Below are 21,415 nucleotides of genomic sequence, written 5' to 3'. Positions count from 1 at the left end.
CCAGAAAGCCAACTGTATCCTGGGCTGCATCAAAAGGAGCGTGACCAGCAGGTCAAAGGAGGTGATCCTGCCCCTCTGCTCTCCCGAGACCTCATTTGGTGTACTGTGTACAGTTCTGGCGTCCTCAACATATAAAGGATATGGAACTGTTGGAACAAGTCCAGAGGAGGGCCACGAGGATGATCAGGGGACTGGAGCATCTCCCGTATGAAGATAGGCTGAGGAAGTTGGAGCTGTTCAGCCTGGAGAAGAGAAGGCTGCGTGGAGACCTCATAGCAGCCTTCCAGTATCTGAAGGGGTCCTATAAGAAGCCTTTGATGACATTGTTTAACATGGGGAAAAAAAAATACATTGTGAAGTGTAAAAGTGTTCTGGTGATGCGGTAATGTTTTAGGAGATCGTTGGGGCTTTTTTTTGATTGGTTTAGGGTTTTTATATTTCTGTGTGCAACAAAAACTATGGAAGGCAGGGATTTTATAGATTACTGTGCCGCTGCTGATTTCAACCTACATCTATTGAGTTTTCTCTCAGGTTGGGTAGGCATAAAGTCTCACCTATATGGTTTCTTACGTTTCATAACACGCACAATTTTGATGCAACTAATTTTTCCCCTTTCAGTGCCATTAACCACTTGCCTCATGTGTTAACTGGTCTATTTTCATACAGCTTTAAATCTGAAAAATAAGTATTGTGCTGTTAAACTCGTTGTTTCCTCAAATCAGTCTGAAAATAACTGGTGTTTGATAAGATGTTTGCTTGTTCTGTTAATGATTGAATAATTGTTTTGTTAATGATTGATTTAATTTGTTTTATGAAATATTGTGAGGTTTGGAGGTTGGGGGGGTGTTTAAAGGTTGAGATGGTAGAAGTGTTTTTTGGGTTAGGGGTTTGGTTTGGGGGGTTTCTGCTTTGGTTTGGATTTCTTTGGAAATTATAGCTTTGACTCAATAAAGTATTAATCCAGTAGTTTATCTCCAGTGGTACGTTATCTTTTAAAAATGCTTGTCATTCAGGTTTGAATTTTCAGTATGAAATAATCTGGATTAACTCCTTTGGGAGCAAGATGCTGTGAAATGCAGTACTTCTTGTTGATGTTTTGGGTGAAATTGCACACAAAATATAGTGTGAAAAAGCTGGTGTTAAATATAGTAGAGATCCCCCAAAAGTACTCACAGACCTAGAAAATGAAGTGGTTTGAGAAACCTTCAAATTTTAACTCCTTATTTTAGGAGCAAACAAGTTTAAAAGCATCAAAAGGGACAAAGAATGATCATTTAATACACCTTAGAACTGCAGAACTATACTTTCTTCTTTTTTTTTTTTTTTTTTTAATCCTGCAGCACCTTTTCCTGCGCACCTGCAGCAAATAATTAAGATTCTTTCCTGTGCTTCCTTGTAGACAGGTGTACCTACATTTTGTTGACCATTTAGGGAATCAGAGTGGAGTAACAAAAATTATTTCTGGGCATATAAACTGGAAGAGTTTATATGTGCAGAAATAATGTCATCCTTCTAGTGACAGAGCTAAAAGGCAGTAAAACTCAAGATGATTAATGATGGGGTGTAGGGTAATGAAGAGCAAGAGGAAGAAAAACCCACAACCGTTTTCCTATACAATCGATAAGGAAAGGAGAGAAAGAACACAAAGGATTTGCAAGAATAATCTAAGTTCAGACATATATTTCTTTTGAAATTTGGAGGTTAACTGTTACAATTAACCTCATTTTTTCCACATGCTGTAAGAAATTTTGTATTTTTTCTCTCAAAGCTGCATACATAACAATTAAATATTTAATTCTGGAAATACATTAATGTTAAAATGATATAATTCCTCAATCATCTCTCAGTAGGGGTTTTAGAATCTAGTAGTAATACAGCAATACGGGTTGTCTTGCTGTGCCATTTATTATACCTAGTGCAACAGGAAAATATCAGTGCATGTCCCTCTGTAATTTCTTGTTCACCTTGGATTGTTTTTAATCAAGAAACATTCAATGTAACAATGTTGCGTAACATAAATTTTGCAGATAAGTGAATTATGCAGCTATTTCTAAAAACAGGCAATTTAGAGTGGGGGAATGATGTTGAAGGCTGCAACTTTGCTTCATAACTGAATGTGCATGTATATGTTTTTGTTGCCAAATAATTCTGTTAATTATTCCTAATTACTGTTTTCATTATAGTTGACCGCGAGCCATAAATACATTTGTGTCTAGGTACAGGCAGTAATAGGTTCAAAAAGATTTTAGTTCTGATTAATTTCAGTTTTTAAAATGATTCTCTTGTCTGGTAGCCTTTCTGGGAGACAACTGATGTGGCCTGAAAGCAGCATTAAGTTAGTCTAGTGCTTAAAAGTTTGATAGAATAAGTATACAAATGAGATAACCAGTGATAGACTAATACTTGATATCAGCACGGTAATGTTTTTTGAAGTGTGGCCTATTTCATTTGCTGAATATCTAGCAAGTCTATACTGACAGAAGTGCTCGCTGTAGGGATCATATACTTTTGAGGCTGGGAAGATTTACTCTGTATAAAAATAGTGTCCTTAACCCATACCACCTATGAGTAACACTTAGTGAATAATTTGACCATAATGGAAAATAGGTTAAAATTACATCCTTGTAACAGGAAGAAATTTGAACTAGAGGCCCTTACCCACTCTTATGATGTATGTTTTCTGGTAACTCACAAAGACTAAATTTTGTTCTCAGTGGTATCTTTTCTTTCTGTCTTCTTTCTGGAAGGTGGTCTTGGAATGCACATTAAAGAAGGACCTTGTTTACAACAAAGTTACTCCTACTTTTTACCACTGGAAGATTGATGACAAAAAGTTCGGCCTCACATTTCAGAGTCCTGCTGATGCAAGAGCATTTGATAGAGGTATTCGGAGAGCAGTAGAGGATATTTCTCAAGGTACATATTTCAGATGAAGGGTGGGGGGGAGGGTATCGCAACTGTTTAGTAAATAAGTCAAAGCACTTTGCTTAACATTAATGCTGGCAATATTTAAGGATGTGAATTGATTTATAGCGTATTGAGATTTTAACAGGTTTTTAATAGTACTTCCGGCATTTCTAAAGTGCCATTGATCTAAGTGTCTTAAGCTGTTTCACAGACACTAATGAGGTAATTTCTCAAAATATCCTGTCATAATAAAGCATTGCCTCCATTGTTTTAGTGATGAAGAAATGGGGGAAGCTAGAGTGTTACTTGCCTTACTTGAATCTTTCTAGAAGCTTGTAACAGCCTCTTATGTTCTTAAAGGATAAACTGTTGAGACTCCTTGAGTTCTCTTTTTATCTGCATGTGCTTTCATTTAATGGTTCTATTTGTTTACTAACAGCTGACAGAGTAGTTCTGAGAAGAGGTTTAGATGGGACAGTAGAAAAATTTAATAGCAATATGGCTAACTGAAAACTAGTGAGCAAACTGAAGAACATCAAGCTTAGATTTTGAACTGAAAGTATGGTAAATGTGCTCCTGCATAGGGAGAGGCCAGGAGGGAAGAGAACAGTTGTTTATTGAATAGAAAGAACATCTCTTTCAAGCTTGTGAAAAGTAACTTAAAGGGAGAAATTCAAACAAAATATTCTGAGCTATTGATGTACTGTAAACTTAGGTATTTAATGTGTGTTATTATACTAGCAAAGGGAGAAACATTTCTGAAGGGAAATCCTTTTTTGACATACTAGAATGACTTACTTCTTTTGAATTGTGCCGATATTACCCATGTCCCTGCAGGAGAAATAACTGGAGAACATATGAATCCTTTCTTCACTTAGGGTCTCACAGTTCCAATTTCTGCTGATTTATATCAATATACACCATAGTGAGCATTTATACCAACCAAAAGTATCTGCCTCTAATTTTCAAAATGTTATATTAGCAAGAATATATTCCCTTGCTTCTGACTTCTGATGACACTTTGAAAACGCTTTTACAAGAAAGGTGTCAACAAGACAGAGGAGTGTGGCTAGGAGTACTGAGTGTATAAAATGCAGAATGTGTAAATGAATGGTACTTATTAAAAGAAACTTGAAATACGCTGGTTAAAAAAGCCAGCATATTTGTATTAACACAGCCAAATATTGAAGGGTTGTGTGGACTACTGGAAGCAGTAAACTGTAAATAAAAAGAAAATAACCTTGTCTTTTTACTTTTTCTGTAGGTTATCCACCCTCCCAAAATGATGTTGAAGTGGCAGAAGACTGCTTTCAGGTGAGCATTTAAATTTTTAAATTAATTGTGCAGTTTTTTTAATTAATTGAACAATTGTTTCCATTAGAATAAACAAAATAAGAGGAGTGCCAAAATTCAGTTTAATGAAATAAGTTCCAGAACAATTATGTAGAAGGCTTACAATATTGTCTATTGACAAGTAGGTGGTCAATAGGATGATTAACCATCCTGAGTTTTATTTTTACGTTTACAATGTCTGCTTTTACAACCTCTCAAGAGGTTAGGTATTCTCTTCTAATTCATGGGAAGATGAAATACTATTCTGGGAAAATAAGAATAAAAGGATCGGGAGTTTTCTTCTTTTACATGCACGTCCTGTTTTTTTCCCAGATCTCACTCTACAGTGATAGACACTTCTGACATTATATAGTTAGAGTTGAAAAGATGCTGAGTTAGTAGTTAAAAGAATCTAGTCCAAACGAGGGTGGAAGTTCGGCTAATTTTTTAAAAGACACTGAAGATAAAGCAGTCATTTGCCGAGTTTCACATTTTTCTTGATCCATATTTACACCATTCAATATAGGTCATAATGGCATAAAATGTAAAAACTCACCTTCTTCTATGCTTCAGATTTGTAATGCTTTACACAAATACAGGTACTGTAACACTCGTGTAGCACTACCTGGTAATATCCAAGAATCTGTGTACTTAACAAGTCAGTATAAATGGATATTATGGATACATATATACATAAAACAGATATAACTGAGTAAAAATGTACTTGTGTCTATGTGTGTGTATCATTTCTTCTTTCCTATTTACAGTTTCAGAGAAAGTCTTGGCTTTATTCACACATACATTCAATTTTCAGAGCGCAGAAATTTAAAATGGAACTGATTTAGAAACAAGTTGACTCAGGCGTCTTAGTGACTATTCAGAAAACTGATAGTATTCCTAATTAATTTCTTGAGGGAAAGAGTTTTGTCATTTATGCAAAATTAAATCATCATTGTAGATAGATGCAGTGTAGAACCTTTGCAACACAAACCCATGAAAATTAACAGCCTGCTTTGAAGAATGGGTAAGAATCAAATTATGGTAGGAGGCTGAGAGTCAAGTATTTAGAAAGGATACTGCAGTGCAGTGGCAATGCAGGAGACACTTCTGATTTCTTTCCATTTTATGGTAGAAGAAATTTATCCGTCTAAGTGCTGGCTGTGCAACCACCTGTTGTTCTTTATTTGCAGTGCTTTATTTTAAGGCACTTTAAAGTAAAATTGCTATAAATATTAGATATTTTGGATATAAAATAGGAGTGAGATTTTGACAGGGTGGAGGAAATGTGTGCCAAAGTTAATGCAATTCTTAATCAGCTTTTAAAAGACTTGTTTAAACACGCTTTGTTGCAAGGATTAATAATTGAGCAGTTTCTACAGGCCTAATGAGATTAGAGGAGACTAATTACCTCTTGATTATGCTGCCTAGTTGTTACATTTCTATATGAGGATGCCAAAATTGAAGCAAATGTCTGTGATTATATCTACAAAGTTTCTTGTTGGGAAACTGGAGAAAAGTGTGTTCACTTAGATGTAAATATAGATATATTTAGATATGTAAATAGATTATGTAGGTTTACTTTATATATATTTAAAATAATATGTACATTTAAAAAAAAAGCTTTCTTTATATGTAACTTACAGGTACAAATAATCTGTTTGGTATAAACTGCTGATAGAATTATCAGTTACATTCCATTTCTTCACCACCCAACACATACTACTTAATTGTAGATTCATGCTATGGATAGATAGCAAGAATTACCTGCTTTCTAGGGGCAAAAAAAGCTAGCCAGTCTCTCTTACTGTATTACTGCATACCAAAGTAAAATAAATGATACTAGAATTGCCTATCTGCAACAATACCAGAAGGGAGAGTGGGGGTAGAAAGGCAAGGAAGGCTCAACCCACCTGGTTTAGCTATGTTTCATCTAAATGAGGTGCATGTATCAATAACAAAGCTGTAATTGTAGGATTATGAATGTCAGTGTAGAAAGGCTATAGCATTTTAGTTAGAGGCACAGGTCTAGTCATCAAGAATATCTGGAAAATACCAAATAGTGTACATTGTCCTGCAAATGATTTATTTCTTTCCCTTTCCAAGGCTGATATTGTTGTGACACTTGATACTCCAGGGTTTTTTTAAGTTGAAGGACTAATAAGACCATTTTAATTTAAAGAGTCATGTTGACTTGTCCCCCCTTCTTCCGATTCCACTCTAGTTTGAAAGAGCTAAGAATATTTTGGTTTTCCTGTTTGCTTGGGTTTTTTTTCCTGTTCTATAAACTGTTTTCCCAAATCTCTAATAGTGTTTTTGTGTAAGTTTTAGAGTATATCTATGCAAGGGCATTTTAGAATGTGAATAGAATGTTAAAGAGCAGGTTGACACTTGGATCTGAGGGCAGTAGCATATTTGTTGTTTCATCAGAACATTCTTCCAGAATTATAATTTGTAATCTCTAAGGAATGAAATACAACAGATCAAGCAGTGGAGCTCCTCCAGTTAATTAAAAATATTAAGTAGTTGTAAGTTGCTTCTAAGATAGCAGAATATCATAAAGAGAAAAGGTTTATTTCACACTTTTTATAGCATGCTTGTTAATGCACTTACATTTTTGTCTGTACTTGGTAGTAACTATGTGTATTGGTATTCTTTGGTTTCATGTTTTTCTTTGTTAGTATAGTAAATAAAGTACCCAGGATGTCATCAGAGTCCATTTGAAAATATTAATAGGTCTTTGTCAGTTACATGATTTGATGTAAAGGTGTTTTGCCTTTGCTGTTGCAGTCATCTTACACAGCTGGAATCCTGTATTTAGTGCATATTTGAATATGTGTATGCAAGTATGAATATAGCATGTAGTTGATACATAAATTTCATTAACTGTGTTTTTAAGAATGAAGATGATTAGTGAAAGCAAAACATGCTTCATAAATTTATTTTACTGGCTGGTTATATTTGGTGCTATAGAAAGCAAATAAATTTATACAGATAAGATCAAAACACACAGCCTTCTGATCTAGTCAGTGGCACTGCTGTAAAACATCAATGCCTACTAGTAACAAGTATTATCACATTTTGTGGATGTAGCAGGCAGAAATAGGGGTTGTCCAAAACTTGTATGTGCAACTCTTAAATGCAAATTCAAAAACTGAGCTCTTGTGTTTTCTAGACTAGCATTTTGCTCACTATCTTGTATCTTGGGTCACTAGATTTATTTTTTTTAATTACATTTTTTAAATAAAACCTCACAGAGAAAACATTCTTACAGAAGATCAAACTTATAATGTCAAGAAGACATAGCTTCTTTAGATGCTTTTCTGTTTGCAAGTAGTATTAAAATCTTAGTACTAAAAAATTCCATCACTTAAGGGTGTTCAGACTTGCTTGTAAAGGTTGCTAAAATTTTTATAATTGCTATTAGTTATTTAATGAACATATTATATGCAAATTGTTTAAATCATTAAGTAAGCCTTAGTCTTACTAGATTAATTTCAAATAGAAATACACAAATGAGCTAATGCAGAGTTAGCTGACTGCCTGCAATGTTTGTAAATGGATCCTGGGAATGCATATATACTTATATGGATATATACTCCTCCTTATGTAGGAGTATTTTTATGTGGTTTTGGATACTGAAATGTGTAAGTCTTGCTTTTGAGAACTGAAAAATGGAGCATTTGAGTCAATTTCTTTAAGGTTTTGTTGATTCAGCCATACTGGTGTTATTTATAGGCTAGCAATACATTTTAACAATTTTGAAGTCATAAGAAATGAAGTGCTTATGCTCTTGAGTTTCTTACTACTGGCAGAAGAAAACTTCAGGCTGGTAAGTTACAAGCAGGAAAAAAAAGTTTGGCTTGTTCCTTCAGATACTGGTGCATTGGGCTTTTTGTCAATATGAAGGGGGAAAGGCCTGCAACTTACACGTGTCTTAAGCGGTATTGGTGCAGGCAGGGAGGACATAAATGGTTCACATGCCTCTCTGTAAATACTCTATTTAGTGAGCTCGTTGTAAATGCAGTATTTAGTGGCCATTCAGTTTATTTTGTCTTTAACAAAAGGTTTGCAGAAGTTTTATTTTACAATAATAACTTGATGCTATGTCTTGGAAGAACATACGTGTTTACTTTTAACACTGTATTGCTTTTATGGAGAAGAAGATACATGATAAACGACTAAAGATTAGCAATATTTAGTGCACTGAATAAATTGGCTAAGTGTAGTTCCTAACTGGAAGTAATACTAGTTTATATTATCAATTTAAAATAAATCTCATACACTGTGCCAAAATTATTTGGGTTTATTAAGCTTTTTTGTATAGTAGCATTCAAGGTCTACCCCATGCCCAACACCCCACCCCACCCCACCCCCCCACCCCCGTATCCCTAGCAGCCAGTTTGCAAGTTACAAAGTTACACTTTAGTTTACCTGTTCCTTCCTTGGAATCCCTAAAAACCTCCAGTATGCTGAGGTTATATATAATATACCTATATAATTCAGGTAGAACAGACTTGAAAGAAAAAGTTGTCTCAAATGCCTTATTTTTTTACTTGAAACTGTACAAAACATTCGAAGTAATTTAAGTAACATTTCAGTCTGTGTTAGAACTAAATACCTGATTATAATAGTTTCTTTGCCAAATATGGAAATAGTTGCTCCATCACTCTTAGAAATGGCTAAAGCAGAAGTTATTCAAATGTTTTTGAAATCTTTATCATTTATTCACAATTAAAAAAAAAAAGAAAAAACCACATTTAAATGCTTCTTGTTTTGGTTAGCGTTAAACAGCTGATTTTCAGGCCTCATGGGAAGTAAATACGAGAACTGGGGAGCAACGGAAATGTGGTCTCTTATCCATCCTTCTGTGTAATCATTAAACTTACTTAGAGCAGAACATTTTTAACAATGTTTGCAGAACAATCTTGAATTCTCTCCCAGACTTTGGCAAACTGGGAGAAGTAAGAAGAGAAAATTTGAAGAAGAGAAGCTCAGTCTGGTTTTCATTTTCTCTACAGCTGTCATCTGGTATTGAATTCTGCTGGAGAGCTACAGCTGGAGTCATTTTATTGCTTTACCCAGCGTCCTTCTGCCTGCACGCACAGAAATGTTTTAGTAGTCTTGGAAAAAAATTCAGAGTATCTCTTAGCAACCATAGGACAGTAATTATTATACCAGCAGCTGGGAGCAAACCAGATTTCCGTTGTGCATTAAAAACTGGCATAGGTTACTCTACAGATGATTCTGAATAACCTATGCCAGTACTGTACTTTGCAGGCTGTGGTTAAAGGATATTGAATGTGGGCGGTGTAATTGCTTTGGACAGTAGAAAAGGGGAATGTGTGCATTTGTGTTTGTGTGTAATGTTCTGTATACTTGATATACCAAGCTTAGTTCTTGCGGAAAACTTTACATGTTTGCTTTTTACTTTAATGCATTTCTACTACAATAGCATTTTTGTTTCAAGGGCCTCTTCCTACAGGTTGTTGGTGTTTCCATTATAAATGTGGGTTTTCAGGTGTTTATAACTTTGTCATAGAACATCTGATTGGAGCAGGAAGTGACATGCGAAGAAAGCCTTTTTGATACTAATAAACGTGGTTTGGCTATATCTAAACTACCAGTTTAGTTAAAAATACAGAGTTCAGGAAATTGATCTGGCATTTCTGAGGTTCTGCAGAGTATTTATAGGCTGAATAAGACCATAAGTGATTTTTCATAAATACCAGAAGTTAGGCTGTGCCCGCTTACCTGTAGTGTGCAGATTGGTAGGCTGAGTGTTGTGCTTTCTGAGCAACTGTCTCATGAGTTCCTGCCTTACAAAGGTCGGATGCCTTTCTCTGTCTCCTTCCACCCCCAAATTTGTCATTGAAGTTAGTTAGCTTGAATTGTGGTGTCTGTGTTTGAATTTTATAAAAGCATTCCTTCATAATTGCTGTGTATAGGGCTTGCTTTAGGATTAAGGTCTGTATTTCATACATCAGTGTATGGCACTGCTAGTTAGCACTGTAATAGGTGATCAGTGCCCATATCCTTTAGTAGATGGAGCCCTCCTGAACTGGCAAGGGGAGTGTGTGCGTGTGTCTGTGAGTATGTGCACGTGTCCTTTTTACTCTGTAGTGTAGGTAGTTTATTTCTGAAGAAAAAAAAAAGGTGTGAATCACTTGCAGGAACAGGAAATAATGCAGGCTGTTGCAAATCTCACCCAGGGGTAAGACTGGTTTGTAGAGAGTATGTGTTTTGGTTTTTTTTTCCCTGGGAAAGAAGGAGTTTTTTGCAGCTCTTATCCTTCTCCCTAGACCACTCAAATTGATAATAGCTGGGGGGAGGTAAGGGGGTTAGGTAGTGCTTATCACTGTGGCTTTTGTAAAATGGCTTCTAGCTGCTAAGTGTGTTCCTAGTTTAAATAGTTTCTGCTTATTGTAAGCATTTATAACATTGCTCAAACCCAAAATAGTTGTAGGCATTTGTTCTTCATTCTGAATGCAGTTAGTTCTCCTGTGATTTAAACCAGTGTTTTGTGTCATTGGGCAATGTACCTACAGGAGTACCTCCTGCAAGGAAGATGCACTAATATTTGATGGTTTTACTCTTAAAATAAGTATACATCTATAAAATCATAAACTCTTGCCAGTCACTTCAGTGTTTCTTTTGTACTCTTTTTCCAGCAGTTTGACCAGAAAATTTAATCTTGACAGCAGCAGGGCTGATTGCTTAGTGGTGGCGTCATGCCCAAGGAGCTTCAGAAAGTACTTCTTCCTGGCATTTTGCCTGTCTTCAAAAGTTTTCAGTGGAATTTTAAGCTGACTGAGCCCTTGTCTTTCATGGGGTGTACACTCTCTAGTACTAATAATTAAAGCTGATTATTAATTACTCATTCTAATTTTTTCCTCTCAGAGTGCTTCTGAACAATATATAAATTCTTAGTGATGTGATGATTTTCTTTCTCAAAGATCAGTTGCTACTTGCACTTTGTCTAGGTGTCTAGAACTTGATACATTAGTCTTTTACGTCTGCGAGGTGCTAATGTAATACCAGAATAAGTTCCTTAAGTATTTTGATAAATAAAAACTAATGATTCAGTGTACTTAACTGATAATAAGTGTACTCATTAGTACTTAACCTGCCAAACCTTTAGGTTTGCCTCTGCCTCAGTAGTTTTCTGGAGGGTTTTTATTGTTTCCCCCTTAATGTTTCCTTAATATATATACAGATCCTTACATTAAAGCTGAAACATAACATTCTTCTTGCAGGAAGTTGTATGATGCCAGAATTTTCTCAGTGATATCAGATGATAGTAGCCAGTTAACTTTACAGCATATCTCAATGCAAACAAAATATTGTTGTTTTGTTGTACAAAAACAACATTGTACTTTTTTTGGCAGCTCGGTGGGATTTTTATCAATATGTTCTACTGTATCCTGAGTATATCCCAGCCAGTTAAGCTTAAAAAATGAGAACTGTTTGGTTTTTCTGTTCTTTTCAGAAATTGGATCATGTCACAAGCCAATATTCCACCCAAACATACTTCCTTTTTCTTATTCTCAATGGCACACATCCTGCAGATATCTCATTATATGTTGCCACATGGTCTCATTTTTGTATCAGATTGCCTGATAGAACCTTAATTTCAAAAAGACAGTCATTAGTTGTTTAATATACACTTGCTGTAATTAGATACTTTAATTGAGCTACTTTATGTTGAAACTGACTTTCTTCCTTTTCAGCTGATCTTAGTTTTAATTTATTAAAAGGTCTGACTAGCTTTTGCCTTATTTGCCTCACATTTTATCCTCCAGGTGTATATATGTAAATACTGGCAGCCTCATGCGTAGTTAGAGAAAGCATAATCACAGAGACTGGGCTTATCTCTCCTTCCTTAAAGAACTTCTTTATTCTGATTTGGTAACTGAGTTAAAGGCATGGATCTTTAATACCCAAGTTGTGTATGCTCAGCAGAAAAGGAACTCCTATTTTCTAAGGCTTACTTATAGTAAAGAAAATACTTGCATACTTATAAGTACTTAAAAAATGTGTATTTTAAAATATTTGTGTTTATAGATGCCTCTAGCACATTATGTAGAGTATTAATGCATTCATGCATGAACATTGTGGGTTTTGTGTGTTTTTTGTGTAAATGCAAAATCATTTAAAGGGTGTTCTTATGTATTCTAGACTACTCAAGAAAATACATCGGGTTCATTAATGAAAGATCACCTTTTCCAACATGAAACTGTAGTAACCAGTGAACCTTACAATAGTGCAAATATAAGGCCTTCAGCATTTGAGGATTTCAACACCAGGAGGGCCTGTTTTCCTAACCAACCTAACCAGGTAAGACTACTGATAAAAGAAGCAGTTCTTATTTTGCTTGTTGCATTAATACCAGAGTGTGTGATTTCTGCACTTTGATTTTAAGTCCCTGTATTGTAGTATTATACTCTCAACTTGAAATTATCAATATAAGCTTTGCAGCTGAAATACTAGTGTTGTCATGGCAGAGGTAAGGCTTTGCAAAGGTATTTACTTGTGTTTGTAGTGCAGCAGACGGCATGAATAAATCTTTCACTTTCTCTGAAGTCATATTTCTGTATTACAGACTTAGTATCTGCAGCCTCGAAAAACTGTTGAAATTTTTCAGAAAATGTTGGTTGGGCATGAGCTTGATCTCAGTTGCATGTGTACAATTTTAATTAGAAATATTGAAAGGTGTCTTTAAAAGATATCTTGGATGCATTACACCTTTTGCTAAATACTTTTATTGAAGCGTTTTATACTTTCTTACTGCCCATTTGAACTAAAATACTCTGTTTTGGTACAGAAAGGAAAATGGTTTATCTGTTATGCATGAAAAGTATTAAGTTATTGGTAAACAGATTCTTGAAACAGAAGACAACCCACTAACATGAGGAAGGCTGGTGTACAGACGTTTTTTGAATGTTTTTAAAAGATTAGAAAGACAATGTTACAACTCTTCCTTTAACAATATAGATTTTGATTTTTTCTAAGCCTCAAATAACTGACAGTTTTTAAAGGCAGTAAAAGTAGACTTTATAATGAGTTGGATAATAGTTACTTTGAGGGTCTTGAACCTAGAAGCAAACACATGGGAAGCTTTTTAGAATAAGCTTAACAGAAGTCAGAGCAGAACACAAGTTCAAGTCGTTGTGAACACTTGTAGAGAAAATGACGCGACTTGAAATACAGCTTTTTAATACCCTTGGTCGTTATTGCAAAGAAAGAAAGGACTGTATGGAAGTCTTGTTTCAGCTGTTTCCTAACTGCTTTAATTGGGCAAAAGAAGCAAGAACTAACTAAGGAACTTGAAATTATGAACTTAACAATTTTTAATCATTGATCTACTCCAATTATCTCTTTGTGTGAGTCACCTCATATTTTTGTTTGTTCTTTGCATCAGGAGATACATATTTTTTCCTCTTCCCCTTTACCTTCAAGTATCATTGAGTAGAATAGATGGGTGGTCAGGTTCTTGCAGCTAACACTCAACAGCTACAGTAACCAGTGATGTATGCGTGTTAGTCTTCATTGTAAATGAAAGTGTGGTAGTCTTAAAATGCTTGTGTGTTTTAAGAGCACATATAGAACTGCCTACTGAGAAAATGATGATTTAAGCTATGGTATTCTGAGTAGTGTCTGATAAATATTAAATAGGAATTTCCTGGAAATGACAGTTCATTTCTTGTCAACTGAAGTTACAGAAGATGCCATGGAAATTTAAGTAGATATTCTTTAAATTATTTTTCTTATACTATAGCACCACCTGCATCTGACACCCCATGCTTTCTGCATTTTCTTAGAACATAGGCAAGTCAGCAAAATCTCACATTGTCTCTGCTGAATGCCATGCATGTGACCATGTGGCACAGAAGATCTTGAGGCAAATAATCTGGTTTGTTTCAATTTGTATAAATAAGTTTGGCTGTGCTAGTAAGTTGAAAAGCCCGGACTGAAGAAGTCATTAATGATAGTTCAGATCTTTACCTGTAATCCTTCGGCTGTTATAAAAATACTGAAGTCCCTCCACTCTTTAGCTTTTGATATATTGATGTCCTTTTGACTTATATGTAGTACTTTGCGATGATATATTTAGTAGTTGGTGTCCTCATGTTGTGGAGTTGCAAGCTGGGCAAATTCAGGTATATCTGTTTGAGGGGAGGCAGTGAAGGCTACAGTACCAAGGAAGTGTCTGTGTCTTACTTAAAGGTGCACCTGTTCAAGTAAGGTGTAATACCAGTAAGTTCAGTTATGTCAACAAAAATTTTCTGCCTAATTTCCAGTTGGTTAGTCATGTTCATAGTGAGATTCTCTATGGGATTTCAGTTTGCTGTCATATTCTTTCTCCCTTCCTGATTCAGCTGTGATACAGAGATGGCACTTACACTGAGTTACAGTTTTGAATGCCTAGAGGACGATGTGCATTATTCATGTTGAAGTTTGTTGGTATTTGTACCTAACTGAATCTGGATTCTGTAGTGTTGTAAAGGTTTCATGTATCTCATCTCTTTCATATAGATCCCATTAAACACCCAGTGTGTAAGCACTTTATTTATAAAGCTTTTCCAACATTTCTCCTACTTTCTTGTTTCCAGTGTTTCCCACTTGCTGTCTTAAAAAATAGTTTCTTGATATCAGTTGCATGAAGAACATAATGCTGCCTTGTTTGTAACATATCAGACCTTAAGCATTTTAATAGGTGTTTGGCTGAGGGCTTGAGAAAAAGAAATGAGTTCTATGTATGTGATGTGTTCTGCCCAAACGAATAAAAAGCCTTCAAAGACTGGGGAGAGGTTGGGTTTTACAGTTGTTAGTATTTGTAGTGATCTTTAATGGCTATTAGCTGGGGAATGGGAGGTTGAGGGTGGGTTTTTTTTTTTGTTTGAGATTTTGGTTTTGTTCTTTTTTTTTTTCATTTAAACAGCGGATATTATGTAATGCATTTAAATGCATGCCTAATATTCTGCATGTACAGTTGAGTAGGATCCTTTATGCCTGGAACATACAGAATTGTAATGTTATTTCTGATGCTTTTTCCCTTAAATTTATGCTGTTAACGGTTCAGAAAAGCCAGTTAGCCATAGCTAGTTATTGATGATGAAACGATAGGCTTTCTCTTGTTTGAAAACACAAGTGAGAAGCACTCTGCTTTTATAAGCAAAGGGGAGGCCTAACTGCTTCCATAGAAGCCTGTGGAAGTATGGAAGATCACTGATGCTAGCTGAACAGGATATAACCTTTCTTCATCCTGTATTCTTGAGACCTGTGGAAGTCCAGCTACATAACTTGGAGCCAAGAAAAAAAGTATTATTCATGTTAGCATACTCCAGTTGAAACTACCAGGGCAAAGCAGCTCTAATTACAGTTTTGTACTTAACACATGAGGATTACTAAGCAGGGAAGTGATGGTTAGAGCAGGCTACAGGTATTCTTATGTAATCAGAAGCTGACATATTTTAAGAAGCTATTCCTTCCTCTTTCCCAGCTGTCTTCCCTCTTTCCTTCTCTGCCTCCCACCCCAAAACCAGGGGCCTGCAGACTTCAGTGTAGTAGGAGCACAGACAGGTGCAAAGTGAAACAGTAGAGTGTTAACTTGTTTGTTGCTACACACCACAGATTAGGAACATGCAGTTATATTGTTGTCCTAGACAATGGAATAGTGACATATTAATTCTCATTAATTTAATCAGTACTAATAAGGTAAATATTCTCAAAGCAACAATACTGATGCCAAAGATGCATTCCCAAATAATTCATGACTCTGGAAGACTTTGTAAGGCTAATGGGTTAAGGAGTGGGTGTTTTTCAGTTTTTACCATGAGATGGTTGGCTGCGCACTTGACAGAAGAAAAAGGTGGAATTTGACTTGAAGCTTTCTTATATTCTGGATCTGATCATAATAGCACCACAGTGTAGGAAAATATCTGCCTGTCTATGAGGCAGGATCACAGGGGCATACTGAGACTCCTGTTTTGCTCACTGCTATTTTTGCGAGCTCCTTCCATGCACATCCTAAATGTTTATCCTGTCGTTATTTGTACCTTTTCTTGAAAGTCACTTGTAATGGGATTTCAGTAACATTTAGTGGCAATTCACTGTCTTAATATCTAAGGTCTGCAGCATTTCAGTTTAGATGATTCAAATTTGACACCTTCAACAACTTTTTCATGCCCTTTGATCGTAAGGCAGAATAAACAAGAACTCTGTCTTATCTCTCTGCTGTTTTTCTATGTGTTTAGCACATTCTCTTTTACTTGCCTTTTGAGATAAAAGGACTTGAATTATGGTCAGTTTCTAAGTTAAGAATTTTAAAAGTACTTGGGTGTTTGCATGCCAGTGACCTAAGCTAATCAATTTAACTACTGTATATAAGCTAAGGGGAGGTGCATTTTTAAGCCATTAGTTTTGATTGATCATGCCACTGAATATTATTCATCATATGGTAAAATCCTTATCTGGAATACAGCTTTGAAAATAAGTAACCAGTATTCAATACTCCTATTGCAAAAGTGGAGGAAGTTTGAAAACTTAGAGCAGGAATAAAGGAAAGCTTCTCATAGATAACACAAGTAACTCAGTGAATGCATGGGGGTATGTGAAATCATAAAGCAGTGGATAATAAGTGATGTGAAATCAGCAATTTCATGTGAGGTGTAATTGATCTGTGGAAGTAGTTGCCACTGTTAGATGTTAAAATCTGAATTTTGAGCATATTTCAAAGAACAGTATGAAGTTTTATGTGGATACCAAAATATCCAAAGCATTTATGAGGTACTAAAAAGTCAGGAAAGAATACTAAAGCTCATGGTCCTGATATGCAAAAGGATGATTATTGTGGGGAAGTCTATAAATTGTACTGGTAAGAAAATAGGCTGAAATTTTTATCTTCAGGCAGCAAGGGAAAAAAATCCTGGCTTTTCGTTTCCTAATCTAAGTTTTACATTGTAGGTGGACATAAATCGGGGATACACTATAGTGAACTTATCTTGCTTTGCCATTTCAGGTGCCACTGAAGTCAATCAGACATGTTAGTTTTCAGGATGAAGATGAAATTGTTAGGATAAACCCTCGTGACATTTTGATACGTCGTTATGCAGACTACAGGCATCCTGACATGTGGAAGAACGACCTGGAGAGGGATGACGCAGACTCAAATATACCATTTTCTAAATCAGACAGTAAAAAATCTGACTATTTATACCCATGTGGGGATGGAACTAAGTTGAATTCCCTGAAAGACTCAAAGAGTTCTGTGGTATTTAAAACTCAGCCTTCCTCATCAAAATTTAAAAACTCAAAAAGAAGAAAAGAAGATGGTGAACGTTCCCGCTGTATATACTGCCAGGAGAGGTTTAATCATGAAGATAATGGCAGAGGAAAATGTCAAGATGCGCCAGATCCTATTAAAAGATGTATCTACCAAGTTAGTTGCATGCTTTGCGCAGAGAGCATGCTTTATCACTGCATGTCAGACTCTGAAGGAGATTTCTCTGATCCTTGCTCATGTGACACTAGTGATGACAAGTTCTGCTTACGCTGGTTAGCACTGGTGGCACTCTCGTTCATTGCTCCATGTATGTGCTGCTACCTCCCTTTGAGAGCATGCCATCACTGCGGTGAGGTGTGTGGGTGCTGTGGAGGAAAGCATAAAGCTGCAGGATGAATCAGTCTTGTGCCAAACAGAGCTGAAAAATCTTTGTTTCCAGGAAGCATCTAACTTGGATTTGTGGAAGCTTTTTGGCAAGCTGAAGGGAATCTTCTTTCATGTAAGATGCTTGATGTGGAGGAAGCAACAAGACTTGTCAGACCTTGGCATTTTACAAGTGCTAGCCACGCCTAACTATTTCCTTTGAGTTACGTGGCATTTGTTGCAAGTTGTGAAGGAGATTTTGCAAAGGAAAGCCTATTCTTATTATTGGCTATAAAATGAGTATATAAACTATGGTTATACTAAAAGGGATTAACTTTTGCCACTTTGTACATTCATGGTTTAGGTAAGGGGGCTCTTTTAAAAGGATTAAAACTTACCTGAGGGGAAATTTTAACTAAAAGTGCACTAGTGACAGTTGATTTAAGCTTAAGAAAAGTTAATACTTGGCAAATGAGAAATGAAACTGATTTTAAGTGCAACTAAATCACTTATTAATAGTTTTTTGGAAGCAACTTTATGTATAAATAACAAATGTTTATATTTAACTAAATGTGTAAGGTACGAATTATTACATGTTAAACTTCCCTTCCCTCTGATATAGTAGGTATAGACCATATCTACTGTCACATTCCATGGTAGTATTTTAAATATTTAATTAGTTAATTTAGTCGCATTTTTATTCCAGATGGACAAATTCATATTTTCAGTCCTGGTTCCCTTCAGCTACAGTTTGTGTTGAGTTGTATCCATACATTCTGATAATCTAAAAACCTTTAAAATATTAATTATTCTAGTCTTGAGTGACCAATATTTTTTTTGTTAAGCACAGATGTAATTGTCTAAAATGTTCTTGTTAGAACATAACATTTATTTTTATATATAAATGACTTTGATTTCAACATAATAGCAAAAAGGAAGTTGTTTCTGTTGCTCAACCAGCAAGTTGTTTTCTTTTGGGGTGTCCTCCAAAAATACTTTATTGCATATTCAAATGTTCATTAAGCAAAAGGTACATTAAGGCAGTTGTAACAAATTGTCATCAGTGTTCTTGTTTATCCTTCTGTTAAACTAGGATCCTGTTCAGCTGTTTATCAAGTACTATGATTAAAACAAAAGATTAATAACAAAAGTGAAATTGTTTTCATTATTTTGAACTTCAACTTTCTCTTATTTGAATGGGCAAGAACAAAAGTACTGTGTGTTTTGTTCAAAAACAGCAAGAAAAGACTTAGCTTGAGAAATAAATTAACAGCCCAGGCAAAATTGGAGTGAACGTCTTAACTGAGGAAATTCACAGGGAGAATGGGGAAGTGGGGAGAGAGAGAGAATGTATGTGTCTGTGTGGTGGTATCTTGTGTACGATACTTGTTATGGCTTTGTACTTACTAAGTGTTTAACTTTCAGATAAGAATTAACTGATTAACCCATAGAGAATTTGTTAAACCATTTCGTGCTTTGCTCTGTCATGAAGTAAGAAACATTTACTTCTCATTATAGATACGTAAAACACTACAACCAGTAACAATTCATTAGCGACGGTGCCTAATTGATATCCTGGCTGGAGTAGGACTGTCTTCAGTGTACCCTTGTTATTAGACAAACAAAAAAAGGAATTGATTTTAAAAGATGACTTACTTTTTCTCATTTCCTGTGCATTTCTTCCATATATTTTTTATGTAGTTTTTCTTTCTGCATGCATTGGTGCCCTTAATTTTCCTTTGTAGCCCAGGAGTAAAATAAGCAAATGTATATAACATTAACTGTCTGTAAAAATACTTTTTAAAAGAAAACATTTATATTTATATTACAACTTGAATTGACCACCTTGTGTACATAGATCATCTCAGAGTATTATTTCACATTGAAAAGACGACATATATTGATAACTGTAGAAGTTACGGAAGAGCTTCTAGTTTTGTATTGAGAGTTGACTGGATGAATTAAGTCCAAGAATATGACACGGTAGCAGCGGTCTTGGTTTTTACTGTTTATATATTTGAAAGCTGCTACTCTGGTTGGTTTTCATGCTTCACACATTTTCAGCTAAACTTGGTTGCCTAGAATAGACTGTTAACTTTAAAAAGAACTTTGATAAAAAGTGATGTTTTTCTAGTGATTGAGAGGAATTTACTATTTGTACATGCTAGGTTCCTAATTCAAGGTGAAGAAACATATGAATGACCTAAGAAAAGAACTTGCTGGCTGTATAGGAAAATGCTATAGAATCCTGTTGTATGTATACTTCAAGAAAGAAATGATTTTAACAGTTTCCTCTGAGCACTATACAACATAGTGAAACTCCTGGTCCTGTACTGTATTTTATATGAAACATATATGCTTTAATATTTTTATTGAATATGTGCATTAATATTCTCACCTTGCATTTAATCACATTGCTGCTAAAATGGTGTCATCTTTTGCATTCCTCTTTGAAGATTTGATCCATCTAAAAAGGTAATGGTTACTAAACTTGATGTGTTCACTTTTTCTTGTGTGCTGGAAGTGTCAGCCTGCATGCCCAATTTGAGAGCAGCTAAAAGAGCTACAGAGATACATGCTTACTGTGTAAGGGCTGGGTTTGTATGATGTACGCATACCTTTTCTTTTGGTATTAGGGGTCTCGCCCCCTGTTTCAGTTAGGAGGTGAGTACACAAACCCATTCCAGAATGGGATGTTATATCTGTGCATCTTTTGTTTTGGATAGCACGTAACATTTGTTCTGTCTCTTCTATAATACTTAAGCATTTAGGAAGAGACAAATTTCTTCCCCAGTCCTTGCTACTCCCCTTGCCCATAAAGTCAGAACTGTAGTTTGTTAGACATGTAGTAGGAGAGCTTTGTGCTGCTTGGAAGTGAGACCCGAGCCTTGGGAAACCCTCATTGAATATTAAGTCCCTGGTGTGTTGAAAGCCTTGGTTACCCTGAAAATTGAGTATTTCCTGTTGAAAGTGGGGAAAGAAATTAAATGCCAGCAGCACTCCTGCACCATCTACTGGGGGAAAAATATTTCAGCTGCATTCAGGCCCAGTGCTTGACTACATCATGATTTAACTGGCTGTTGGTGCACTACTGAAGCTACAAAAATATGTAAAGCTTGAGTTACGAATTTATAAAATAGTAATTTGGACTCTGTTATTCTTTATCTCATTATACTTCTTAAGTTTCATTATTAATATTGATTGAAAGTAAAAATAACCATATGTTTTGTTAAATTTAAAATAGTTATGGCTGCCTATTACACAAAAGCATCAAAATCAGGAATGAAATTAAATTCATTTGATTCTGTCACTGGGTTCATAAGAGATTATTTTTTATTTTATTATTTTCCCCTCCTCTTTAATTCTTTCCCACAGCAAAGTGATAGCGTTTGATGTTCATGCAGAGGGAATCTCGGCCTTTGGTTTGTGGCATGAATGAAGTTTTGGGTACACACGGGTTGGTCTGTGCGCCTGCACATGCTATTCAGTAGTTGGAAAGGGCATACCTACAGCTGTGGGTAAGATTACAGC

General features: G+C 35.5%; 1 protein-coding gene and 1 long non-coding RNA gene across 3 annotated transcripts in view; both read left to right on the top strand.

Annotated features, from left to right (window-relative positions):
* Positions 1 to 19,034, top strand: part of SPRED1 (sprouty related EVH1 domain containing 1) — a 61,616-nt gene extending 42,582 nt beyond the window's left edge. Inside the window, exons 3-6 of one of the 2 annotated variants that reach the window (XM_061463402.1) lie at positions 2,748 to 2,916; positions 4,172 to 4,221; positions 12,415 to 12,573; positions 17,258 to 19,034. In XM_061463402.1, coding sequence (XP_061319386.1) covers positions 2,748 to 2,916; positions 4,172 to 4,221; positions 12,415 to 12,573; positions 17,258 to 17,917 — 1,038 coding nt within the window. In that variant the 3' untranslated portion in view covers positions 17,918 to 19,034. The remainder of the gene's footprint in view (positions 1 to 2,747; positions 2,917 to 4,171; positions 4,222 to 12,414; positions 12,574 to 17,257) is intronic. The other variant, XM_061463403.1, reaches the window with a different exon arrangement.
* LOC133274328 (uncharacterized) lies at positions 14,240 to 15,849 on the top strand. Its single transcript, XR_009745108.1, has 2 exons — positions 14,240 to 14,477; positions 15,640 to 15,849. It is a non-coding gene; the product is annotated as an uncharacterized LOC133274328 (long non-coding RNA).
* Positions 19,035 to 21,415: the final 2,381 nt, after the last annotated feature.

This window comes from Pezoporus flaviventris, unplaced genomic scaffold (assembly GCF_033815535.1).
Source record: "Pezoporus flaviventris isolate CSIRO_AGI_PZ_B2104156 unplaced genomic scaffold, CSIRO_AGI_Pfla_v1 ptg000036l, whole genome shotgun sequence".
In the NCBI taxonomy this organism is placed as follows: domain Eukaryota; kingdom Metazoa; phylum Chordata; class Aves; order Psittaciformes; family Psittacidae; genus Pezoporus; species Pezoporus flaviventris.
Note: the sequence above shows the minus strand (reverse complement) of the source record. Positions and strands in the feature narration are given on the sequence as shown.